Source organism: Quercus robur, chromosome 10 (genome assembly GCF_932294415.1).
Source record: "Quercus robur chromosome 10, dhQueRobu3.1, whole genome shotgun sequence".
Taxonomy (NCBI): Eukaryota; Viridiplantae; Streptophyta; class Magnoliopsida; order Fagales; family Fagaceae; genus Quercus; species Quercus robur.
The window spans coordinates 54,992,423-55,004,814 of NC_065543.1; the positions used below are offsets into that span (position 1 = coordinate 54,992,423).

At 33.9% G+C, this 12,392-nt stretch overlaps 1 protein-coding gene across 1 annotated transcript; it reads right to left on the bottom strand.

Annotated features, from left to right (window-relative positions):
- Positions 1–1,062: 1,062 nt before the first annotated feature.
- On the bottom strand, positions 1,063–12,145 carry LOC126704370 (ADP-ribosylation factor GTPase-activating protein AGD1-like). The gene is made up of 18 exons (XM_050403353.1): positions 12,030–12,145; positions 11,813–11,913; positions 9,679–9,749; positions 9,145–9,207; positions 8,430–8,474; positions 7,571–7,636; positions 7,400–7,447; positions 7,213–7,308; positions 7,072–7,113; positions 6,435–6,659; positions 5,956–6,087; positions 5,643–5,867; positions 5,413–5,499; positions 5,015–5,323; positions 3,765–3,910; positions 3,594–3,687; positions 1,835–2,328; positions 1,063–1,724 (listed from the first exon to the last, which is right to left on the bottom strand). The coding sequence occupies exons 1-18, from the start codon at positions 12,143–12,145 to the stop codon at positions 1,613–1,615; spliced, it is 2,472 nt and encodes an 823-aa protein (XP_050259310.1). The 3' UTR covers positions 1,063–1,612.
- Positions 12,146–12,392: the final 247 nt, after the last annotated feature.

Sequence of the window (12,392 nt, forward strand, 5' to 3'; positions counted from 1 at the left end):
ATGAAAATTTGGTGCAGTAGGCTGTTGCCAGTGACAATGCTGAATAATAAGTATGGTGATTTTGAGTGAGAAGGTTGACTGATGGTGCCAGCCAAAATCAAGGGCTGAATAATATGTGGCTGGAGAAGTTGCTAGCAATACTTGTAAGAGTACCGGCCAAAATCAAGGGCTGGTTTTCCTTCCTTTTAGTAAGAAAACCTTATTGAACATGCATGCTGGTCGTTTTGACCATGAGAGACAACTGAAATTGCTACTGATTATTCTTTGTTATGTAGATTTTTCTTGTAACTACGGCTGCTATGAAGTGGCATACTCTTGTTCTCTTTCATTTTATGTTCTGAATTCAGCCGGTATTATGCTGGTCATTTTAACCGTAAGAGAACTGAAGTTACTATTGATTATTCTTAGTTATGTGGTTTTTTCTCGCAACTATGGCTGATATGATGTGGCATACTTTCGTTCTCTTTCATTTTATGTACTGAATTGAGCTGGTTTTTCCTTCCTTTTAGTGAAAAAACCTTATTGAACATGTATGTTGGTCATTTTAACTATGAGAGAGAACAGAAATTACTATTGATTATTCTTTATTATGTAGTTTTTTCTTGTAACTATTGCTGCTATGAAGTGGCATACTGCTGTTCTCTTTCATTTTATGTACTGAATCTATCACTCTGCAGGGGTGGCGGTATCTCATGTAACCACTGCATGCAATAGCCCTTTAGGGCAGGAGCTGATGTTCTCTACATTCAAGGCTAGTGGAATATTTTTTGTTCCAGCTCAGCACTCTCATGGTGTCCATTTCTTTTAAACCTTTCCTTTTTCTTTGGCGGGATAAAATTTGTCTTTCTTTGTTGGATGAATTGGAATCACTAAAAAGATTAGGCACAATACAATGCTCCTAGTTCATATTTTGTAAGTGAAATGATTAAAACAATAGAGAAACTCGTTTTTATATTGTGGGTAATAGCTTTCTTTTCGTCTTTTTTTTGTGTGTGTGTGTACATTCTAAGTTTGAAGAATATCCTCTTGATTCTTGAGTCCTTGCACACTTGCACAGTGGTATATCTGCAAGAACTTTTAATCATCGTTACATCATATTCATCTACAACTACTGTCACCAATCAACATCATTGGTCATGATTCATGATGAAGTTTTAGTGGCTCCCAAATGAAAGAAAAGTTTTCCCTAATGATGTTATGACTTGCCCTCGAAGTACCACCTTGCACATTTTCAAGCTTCCATGATTGAAATGAATCTACCTATCCTCACAAATATATAAAACCTGAACTATATACAAGATAATATAACTTGCTGCTACAACATCCAAATTTCCTGACTAGTATAGCCTATATTGGGAAAAATTATTGCAAGAGCCTGGCAAACTCCACTAGGCAGATACAGTAATTTCTTCTATTTAGCCCTCAACCAGAAAACTGTACTAAATATACACTTTTGAAGGGGAAAGACACACATGACCTAGTAGGCCAGTTCTGTCCTGAGTCCGACAACTTTTGGCCCTTCCATGTAGAGGGAACTAGTTCTCAATTTTATGTAGTATAATACAAAATCTCTTTCCATTTTGTCTCTTATATGTTGTTCACAATTATACTATCATCTGTTTTTCTCTGTTAAGAGAGCAAGGACACCGCGGTTGAATTCTGTTTCTGATACAAGACTCAGTGGGGTATTATCTTCTCTGTCAACAGCTTTTGGATTTGCTCCCCTGCAGATAATATTGTAGACATGAATTTAATATCAATAGTGGAACGGACTAGAGATAAATAGAACGCAGACTAGCAATTGCAAGAAAAAAAAGAAAGAAAAAAGAATCACCTTGTAAGAAGCATTTTTGCAATTGCAGTTCTCCCGGTGACACTACAATAATGCAGTGGTGTCCGACCCTTTGAATCAGAAGCATTTATGTTTGCACCATACTGTAATAGCAACTCCACCATGCCGATGTCAGAAGTTTGGCAGGCAAGGTGAAGCAAAGAACAGTCCTCGGAAATGTGCCCTGTGCACTGATCTTCACTTCTTTGTGGTGAACTCAAATTACTCGAGGAGGCCTTGTCCAAAGAAGAATCACCTGCAAGACATTCTAAGTTGGACTCAACGCTTTCCTGCTCTTCTAACTCCATTATTTTGGCCAGACTTCTGGACGTACTAAATAATGCTTGCCCATTAATAGCATTGACATCTGCCTCAGAACTGACTATATGGCGGTAAACTGCTTTCTTGTCATTAGCACGGACACTTCCCCACACCTGGGCTGCCACTGAAAGGAGATCATGATTTTCTGTCTTGCGAACAAAGGCTTTCTCTGCATACTGCAATTAGAGGAACATCAATTCTAGGCCTTAAATGATAACCTATCAGGCGAGCACATCATAATTAATAATCAAAAGTTAAACAAAGTAAACAGAATTTGAATTTGCACGTCTGAAATGACATCCCACCTAAACGTACTTGCCTAGAATGTGTTTTATTTTATTTATATACGTTTCTCAGGTCGATTGAAACCTGATAACTAGGCTCATGAGATTTGTTGTTGTCTTTCCTCGAAGAAAAATAAGTGATTCATCAACCAAGGGCTACTATAGTATCATTTTCTATAAGCATGTTCTGCTCTTTTGGAAGTGGAAGACTCTCTTCAAGGGAAAACATGGAGTGAAAATTTTATTTCCAAGCTTTTTACTCATGTTTCCTCTTCTTTTGGCTTGTAGCTAGCTTGTTTTTTCCTAACTACTTTTCCTAGATCTACTCCTATTTCCTGTCACAAGCAAAAGAGAAGGATATATAGAGATTTGAATCCTACATGTCTAGAAGGATAGTTACAATGGGGGAGGGGAAATTTGAATCCTGCATGTTTATGTTGAAAATACCAGGAGGTGCCAGTTGAACTAAAAGACTCTTGGCAAAAAGATATGGACATACTAGCGTACTGAAGAATTTAATAACTTATGTAATAGTTGTATATGACGCCCCTCACACATAGAGATTGTTCTCATGTTTGTGGGGTCCACAAATATGTGAGAGGGGTATTATATGTAAGTATACTATGCAATGGATACATGTAGCCTCCCTCTCACAGTAGGTGGAACCCACTGATGTGTGGAACCTACGTGCTATGAGAGGGAGGCTATATGTATCCGCTACATGGTAAAATTTCCCATTATATGCCACTGTTATACAAGATACAACCTTATATGCGGCTTTTACAACGTAAGTGTATAACTTAAATACCATGGAAGTGATAAGCAGGAAAATTAGTCATCTCACAAGGTTCTGCAACAGACAAATCCATGATTAACTGGTTGTTCCAATTTTGTCTCTTTCAAAATCTCAGATGTGATTTCTTTTTAATATAAATGTTCCCTTGGGAGCAAACAATGCAGAGGGTCATGTAATCACTAATCAGGAATCACCTCGCCATTGCTTCAGCGAGACTATTACAAAGGCTCAACATGTAAGCTATTATAAATGAATATATTACAGTTCTCTAACTTAGGCAGTTCAGCAAGAGTAACCAGCTATGTGCCATTTTTTAGCAGCATGTACCCAAGGAGAGCAATTGAATTTGTTAGAGGAATACCTTTAAGTGAATGAATTTCTCTTTTACTGAAATAGGATCATCATTTCTGGGTTTTTTCATATTCAACAGGTCCTTTCTACCCATTTTGGAAAGGCTACAAGGGAAAGAACCAACGGCACATCAGCACAAAAACAAATACGTTTTAGTTAAATCAAGTTATGCATTACTAACCTTCTGCGCGTTTCATCAGTCTGAAAAGAAATTTTTGATTGCAATAATTCCTCCCAGATTGAGTTTGCATAGACATTGCCCAGTGACTTGAACAAATTAAGCACCGGAGGGTCCCAAACTTTTACATCAAGCCTCAATGATCTTACCTGTGTCAAAAGTTATCCACATAAGCTTCATGAATTAATGGATAGAAGAAAGCATGATATCATGAAAATATGTATAAGACAACTGAGAGGAAGCCTAACCATAATAATAATAATAAATAAATAAATAAATAAAACACCAACCAACAACTTAAAAATTAACCTGCCCTGGATGATTTAGTTATCACACTTAATATTCTTAAGATATGGTCAGCAATGACATTCTCAAGATTGAAACATGTCTCACCTACTAGAAACTTCAAAGGATGGTTGATTACTTGCGTTTTTATTTATGCAGACATACAAACATATATATGAAGCTGCTGTAGCCATGGACTTGCTAGAGAAGAAATATCCAATTTAAAAGCCCAGTACAAGGCATCTGGATTTTATGAAAATAAGGAAGACATTTCAGTCAGCGAAACTTTCCATTGTAGTTGTTTAGGTCTTATAAGTATTGTCACTGCAGCAGTAAAAACAACTAGGATATTTTTGTCCATCTGGTTTCATATAGCTAGATTTGTTTCCCTTAAAAAAAAAGGGTTCTAATTCTATTATATCATAGGCCTTTTAAAAAAAAAAAAAATCTTGTTCAAGGTTTTGAAGGCAATTCTCTCATCGAGGGTATTTAAAGGGTATGTCAGATTATTTGGAATTCATAGCTTATAGTTATATTCAGGTTGCCTGACATTTCTCTTTTTCGCAGGTTCTGTTATGTCTCTATCTCACTCTCATTGTTATTCCAATTTGCCTCTTTCAATCAATTCTCCTTTCATTTATTTCTTAAACTATTGTTTACTGTGAACCAAACCAGACAGAACTTTCATACAAAGCCATGAAAGGCCTAATTTGCTTTCCAAAGCTCTCACTATTGAACCCGAATCAGTCCTGTCATTTTACACATCAAAGTACTGGAAGTTGCAGGGTCCTTCTGTGTCTTTAATAAAACGTTATTTTACATTGAGACTCTCAATGAGATTTTGAGCCACACACATCAAAGTTCCTAAATCCTAGCCTCAGGCTTTAATTTAGAACTACTATGAACATGAATAATTGTTTTCGCAACATGGAATGAGATAGTGCTCAATACAAGCCTGGAAAACTTACCTTTGAGATATGTACACCAAGATTACGATGAACACCAGAGCATTCAATGCATATAAGAATACCAAGGTTCAAGGATGCCCAGTCAGGTTCAGGCGCACCACAATCAGCACATTTGTCATTCCCACAAACCCTTCTGAGCAAATCAATTGGCTTCTCTTTTCTCATACTGTACTTGTATTCTTGCAAACTTCTAGATTCACGTAAATGATTATTACAGTGGATTTTCTTCGATGTATTCTGATCACAATCAGAATCACTCTCGCTGGTAAAGCCATAAGAATCGCTTCCCAAAGGTGAAGTACACAGACTCTAAATATAATTGGTATATCCATTACAATGACTATAGAAACACATATTTCTGCAATGAAATTAATTTAAAAAGAAAATTAAATGTTTACTTTCTCAGGAGGCTGGGCACTCAATAAGGAAGCAATTACGCTAGTTATTTTTTCAATCCAGTCCATTTGGTCCAGTGCATTCTCTGCCTGCATTGCAAAGGAAATAAAATTTAGAATCTGCTGCGAAAAATTCAGGCAATAATAACAGCAAGGTTTATATTAGTACACCATCAGTTCAGACAATGAAAAGCCAAACAAGATGTCAAGCTAGCTGCATTTAGGAAAAGTACCTGCAGTGTGTAGTTCTTAGATGGTGAAATAATCCTGAAGCAGAACCTTAAATCTGTTTGATCTGCATCTATCTTAATTGTTGATGTCAGTAGGTTCACTGTATGACGTGCAACGGACTTTTCATCATGTACACCACCATGGTAATGAGAAGAAAGCCACCGACTAAGAATCCCAGAACTGTTTTCAGAGGAACTATTCCTCTGTGCAGAAGTTGGACTCCCAGACTGAAAAATGGTATGTTAAAAAGTTACTAATAAGTCATAACCAAGATATGATTATAAGAGAAAGAATATTAAGTTAATAGTGACTTACAGATGACCAGTTCCATGGTTTGCGATAGTAATACAGCATCCCTCGACTATCAAGAACAAAAAACCTTCTCTTCCAGTCACCCCTCAAGTTGGAGGAACGTTTTGAAAGATAGCCTTGTCGAATGGTTTGAACCTGAAATTTTATACCTTTCAGCTATAGATGCAGAACAAAGAAACTTTTTTATTAAGAAAACAAAAAATTAAGTGTGCGTTTGACATTGATTATTTTTGCCAACTTATTTTACTATTCAGCTTATTTTTGCTACTATTTATGGGTCTTATTGCACTTTTTGGTATTATTCATGGGTTCCACTGTACTATTTCAGTTAATTTTTACTTTTATTTATAGTACTTTCAGTAAAAAAATTTCTATTTCAACTAAATAAACTGTTCCCAAACGGACACTAAGTTATGTTTGTTTTGTAAACAAAAAGCTTATATTAATAGAAAATGTGGAAGAAACATCGTGTCAGAAAATACCTTTCCCTGAGCAGCAGATTGCATTGCTGCCTCAATCACTTTATTTGATGTCTTAGTATAAGGTTGCATACCATGATTATAATCTCCATTAGAAGAAACGTGATACACATTCAAGGAGTGCCTAGATTCTCGATCAATCTGCCTTTTGTACTCTTGCATCCTTTCACTGAGTGAATCCTGCTCATAGTTGGATCTTTCTCTCGACTGTTGTGAATAAGCCAAAACCTGTGACACAAATGAACTGAACTTTGACATTTTTCCCTTATAAAAATAAAAAAAATGAAACTTAATAGAAATAAAACATAGAACCCCTGGAAGTTAATGGCAAGAAACTTCAACAACTTGACTTTTTTTGCTGTTTCATACAAACTGCTGAAAGATAAGTGTTCAGCATAATAGATGGAAAAATCCAAGACTGTTTCTTTCTTTAATCTTCTGGGGAGCATTTCACGTGACTTGTGAGGAAGATAAGTTATCAAGCTTTTGAGCTAGCACTGTGGTGAGCTATCTGTTATACCTACTAGTTTCATCATTGCAAATTATTACAAAATTTTACTTATAAGAGAAACCTGTATTTATTATCCAGATGATTTGGATTATACCGTCAACTTATAGAAAAAATTTGTTGATAACAAACCTGATGAATAAAAGGCTCCATCTGCTGCAATAGTTCATATCCCTGCCAGAAAAATAGAAAAGAATCAGAAGCAGCAAAAATTCAATATTTCACACATTTCGCAGACCAAATCAGTTGGTATCATATTATAGTTTTACAGACCTGTTTGAAGTATCGAAGATGAGCATCCATCATACCACTAACAGCCTCCAAAAACTCAAACCTCTTTTTGGCCTCAACATTGCAGAGGGTACTGAGCTGGACATAAAAGTATGCTATATGAGTAAAGCCTAATTGTTTATGCACTGCAATTATGTTAAACCAACATATCCTAGTGAAATTAAGTTACCAGATTGAAGCGGGATTGCTCAAATGAAGCCCGAGCAGCATGAAATTCCTGGAATGTCTCTCTACCAAATTAGATTTGAAAGGATAATGGTTACCCATGACAAACTATCTGATCAATCTATGCACCAAAAGGATCGGTACTCTAATCAGGATAAACAAATATTGGATTTACCTCCTCTATGACAGAAGCAACATCCATCCTAGTGCTCTTCCTCAATGACATAAACCTCTCACGTGTCTGTGGCACAGAAAGAAATTGGTTTTAAATTCGCAGTCGTGAGATACAAGTTGGAAGTTGGAACCAATAGCATCTACTTCATATAATTCTCTCTACAATCCAGCAATTGATTTCATTTAGAACAACTGCTGCAACTCCAAATTGAATTTACAGAAGCTTGTCTACTTCATTTGAATGTTGAATAAATATTTAGTCAATTTAGCAATCTATGAATTAACTTAGGAATCAAGTCATTCTACTTCCAGATGGAACAGTATAAAATATACATCAGACAACAAAAGGGTCCTTTTTCTAGCAATTCCTTCTCCATTTGTAATTCTGGTTTCTAAACTGCGTTTTAGTAGCGTGTCTTAAAAATCAAGTGACATGTAAATCTGCCCACCCAGTGACATACCCAAAATTCTGGGTATCTCAAGTGGCTTGAGATGCCAAAAATGTATACCAACATATTCAAGACATCAATTCCCATTTGTAGTCTCTCCTGCTTGTGCTATAACAATTCAAACCAAGAAATCAACTAACAATATGATAATCCCCAAAAATGAATCATTTTTTATAATCTTACTCATGAAACCACTTTGCATAAGAAAGATGCAAATTTAAAGAGAAATATCTAACTTATAAAGGATAAAAGACACCTTGAGTGGATAAAGACATCCCTCTCTAATGAAAGAACATAATTGAAAAAATAAGAATAATAAGCCAGTTGCAGAAGTAACAATCAAGAATATAAGATTATAATACTATGAAACTTCTAAAGTTTTATTGTGGGATTTTCAGAAATGAAACCCACCTGTTCATATGCAACGGAAGCCTTGTCAAAACGCTTTCGAGCTTCCTGCATAAACAAAAGATTACTTATTGAGTTATCAAAAAAAGAAAAAAAAAAGATTGCTCATTGCAAAAGGAAATGTGGAATTTTCTCAGACATGTGATACGGATAAGAAAAGGCTATGTAAACGGGTGATGATGAAATTATGCTATTTAACCAACAGAAGTTACATGCAAGGAGAAAGTGCACACACACATGCAAAAAGAGAATATCCTGAATGCCACACAACCATAACACTATCACAAAGTCTGTAAAATATGGTGCATAAGTTAGTCATTAAAAGAGTGGCATATTTGTGTCAAAACCATGACTATGATTTTACATAACATAATAAGATGTTAGGTAAAACTTTCACATGACGAAGTAATCAAGGTCTGTCAAGTGGAAGAAGTGCATATAATGTAGTTTTTTAAAATTTAAAAAAAAAAAAAATCTTCCAAGTATAGGAGAAAATCAAAGATATAGGATATATAACAATGTAATAGAACATAAAATTCTTTAAATCTGTATTCATGTATGCATGTGCTAAAGCTGTTGAGGCAAACCCATGCAATACAGAAGGGGTAAAGATTAGAAAATTGTCTTTAATAAAAGGCAAATATTTTGAGTCACCCTGCTGAAGTGTAAATCAAATATGCTACTAATCTATTAAGCATGTATTCAAAACACACAATACCTTAACCTCATGGAGGTCATCATTGACAAAGTTTAGCAACCGATCGTTTAGCATGTGGTCTACCTGACAAAGCCAGTTAAAGATAGTCAGTGAAGCATCATCAGTCAAACAATTCCCTATAGACAAGATGGTTGAAGATAGCAATTGCATAGTTTTCTCTATTTCTAATATCCTTAGTAAATGCAACTCCATATAAGCAGTATATATTGCTTCACAAGAAGTATCAAGGAAAGAATAAATACACAAGATGGTTGAAGCTAATAGGTACAGTGAAGAAAAGTGCTGTTTGTCAATTACTTTTTCTCTGATTAACCTACCTTTACAAGAAATATTGATTCCATAAAACAAGGCATATAATGTTCAGTAAATAAAGATACATGGAAGATGGTAGAAGCTAGAAACAATGAAACAGAAGCAAGATTGCTTCCCAAATATATTCCAAATGGTCAGTAAGCAACACAAAATTACAGTACAGAACTGGGGTAAGAAGAGAAACAATAACAACAATGCTAACAAAAGCACAAGAATTACTACCTGTGACCGAAGAGTTTCCTTGTATGTCCCAATTTCTCTAAAAGCAAGTGTGAATTTGGTCATAACAGGGCCTAAGAAAAAAAAAAAAAAAAATTAACACCAAATAAACAAACATACTGAGCTTTGACAGATAGAAGTATCAGTTACCAGTCAAATATTTCAAAGAGAGCTCATTTGGTTGGCACATATGTAAAAAAAATATTTCAATAATTTTCCTTATAAAAATATGTAATCTCTATTATTTTATTTTATAAATAAAATAGAAAGACAAAGTAGTATAGTAATTTCATTATACCATATGTGTTTGCAAATTTGAAATTGCATGATATAGTGACTAATACCGATACATATACTTCATGCCTACTCAAGAATGTAAATACTGTTTTGATATAATAAAAATGCAAATATCCTTAAATTATTTTTGGCTAAAATGCAATAGTCATCCTTTATGTTTCACTAGAATTCATTTTGGTCCTCTAATTTTTATTTATTTATTTTTTTTTTCATTTCAGTTATTTAAGTTTAAAGTTTATATGATTCTCCCAAAAAAAAAAAAAATTTCAAGTTTATTCAATTAAGATCTCTCCATCAAATTTTGATAAATGTTGCATTTAATTGTCCAAATTTTTAATTTTTTCTTCAAATTTTTTTAATTAAAAAAAATCCAATTAATGATTGAAAAATATTTTCCATTTTTTTTAAATTAACATAAATTGACGGATGCCTTAATTGAATAAACTTGAAACTTACACGATTGAAATAAACAAAAGTAACGTTAGATAATTGAAATAAATTCTAGTGAAACTTATATGGTGAATTTTTCATTTTAGCCTTTTTTATAATATTTTTTATTGTGTGTTATTAAATTTATTTTTTCTTTTGTTGGACTTTGTTTCAATTGTTGCAAAAGCAACTAAATTTGAGCAAGAATTCTATATTTCAAATCAATTGTTTCTCATATAAATCTTAGAAAAATGACATCAAAAGTTTATTATACTTTTTTTTTTGAGAAAAAAGTTCATTATACTTTTTTTTTTTTTTTTTGAGAAAGAGTTCATTATACTTTTTTTGAGGAAAAAAAAAATGGGGGTGTTTATGGTTATAAGTTCATTATACTTAATAACTAATGCATCACTTAGAATAATTAATATAACAAAATAAATGTATTTATCCTATCAGTTATATTTTTAATTAAATAGAATAAAGACTATAATGTTGGTTCCACACATATATATAATGGAAATCTAAATGATTAAGATTAATTTTAGTTAATTCACAAATATTTAATTTTAGATGGCTTGTATGTCAATTGTTATCAAAACAACTAAATATAAGGAAGAATTTCATATTATTATTATTCAAAATAAAAAATTGTTTCTTATATATTAATTAAAAAATAATCATATAAATTCATTTAATATAAATAATTAATGCATAATTATAGATTATTAATATATGCATTTACTCTACTATCTAATTCAATGAACTTACTGTCGAAAAAAAAATAATAATAATAATAATTCAACGAACTAATACCTTTATATAGATGCAAATTTTGTTAAGCTAAAAGTCTAAATATATAAAAGAATCTTAAGGAATATACCATATAACAAAACCTCATACCCTCTCACATAACTTCTCTATTTTTTTTATATACACACACATAAAGTTTGGCCAAAAAGAAGGGTACATGATAAGCTGCCATAGAAGAATCGAAACAAATTTTGTCTGGCTTGGGCTAGTGTAGCTCATTCACTAGCCTAAAAGTACAAACCACATACATAAGTCTTACTATACTCAATCTCTAACCTATTTAACCTACAGCAATGCAATGCAACAATAGTGCATGCTTTATATAGGTTGAACATCTCTAACGTTGATTAAAGGGTAATATATATCTTTTGCTGTGATCATCTTAAAAAAAATATCAAATCAAAGTTTATTTTTGTATACATGTCTTGAGGGATCGGTCACGGGTTTGAGTCTAGGAATGAGCTTTAAAAAAAAAATTTGAGGAGTGAGGCTGCCTTCCAACCACCCCTCCCAGACCCCCACAAAAGTGAGAGCTAGTTTTTTGTGATCTTTGACCTTTTAAACATATTTTGAAGGTAGAAAACAAATCAAAGGGACATACCTCCCATAGCAACAAAAAGAGGATCATAATGCCCTCCTCCAAAATTTTCTAAGGAACTTGCAAAAGCAACGTCCACGTCATACCCCTCTGAAAGCCCTTCTCTGAAAATTAAAGAAAGTTAAAGCACATAAGATGGTTTAAAAAGAGGAAAAATTTACAATCAACTTCCTTGTGTTTGGTCCTATCAAAATTTAGTCCACAAATTTTCCATTGTTACATCACTACAAAAAAATCGTCCTGTCCCAGCGTTTTTTTCCCGGCGTTTTTACAAACCGCCGTAATAGATAAGCCTATACCAGCGCTTTTTGTCGGCGCTTTACAAAGTGCTGCCATAGGAGGCCTATAGCGGCGTTTTTCAAAAACGCTGGTATAGGAAGCCCAAAAGCGTTGGGATAAGGTTACTGATTTCCATTATGGAGAATGAGAAAGACCTGTCCCAGCGCTTTTAAAAGCGCTGGGACAGGTCTTTCTCATATCCTTATAAGAATGACCTGTCCCAGCGCTTTTAAAAGCGCTGGGACAGGTCTCTCCATTTCCGTATGGAGAATGAGCTGTCCCAGCGCTTTTAAAAGCGCTGGGA

Excerpts from the sequence above, each read along its gene's own strand:
- LOC126704370 (XM_050403353.1), bottom strand. The coding sequence starts at position 12,145 with ATGGCAGCACTTTGTAAAGCGCCGACAAAAAGCGCTGGTATAGGCTTA. Across the intron at positions 7,114-7,212 it reads ATCTTCGATACTTCAAACAG|GGATATGAACTATTGCAGCA; the intron begins GTCTGTAAAACT and ends TTTTTCTGGCAG. Across the intron at positions 3,911-5,014 it reads TTGGTGTACATATCTCAAAG|GTAAGATCATTGAGGCTTGA; the intron begins GTAAGTTTTCCA and ends CTTTTGACACAG.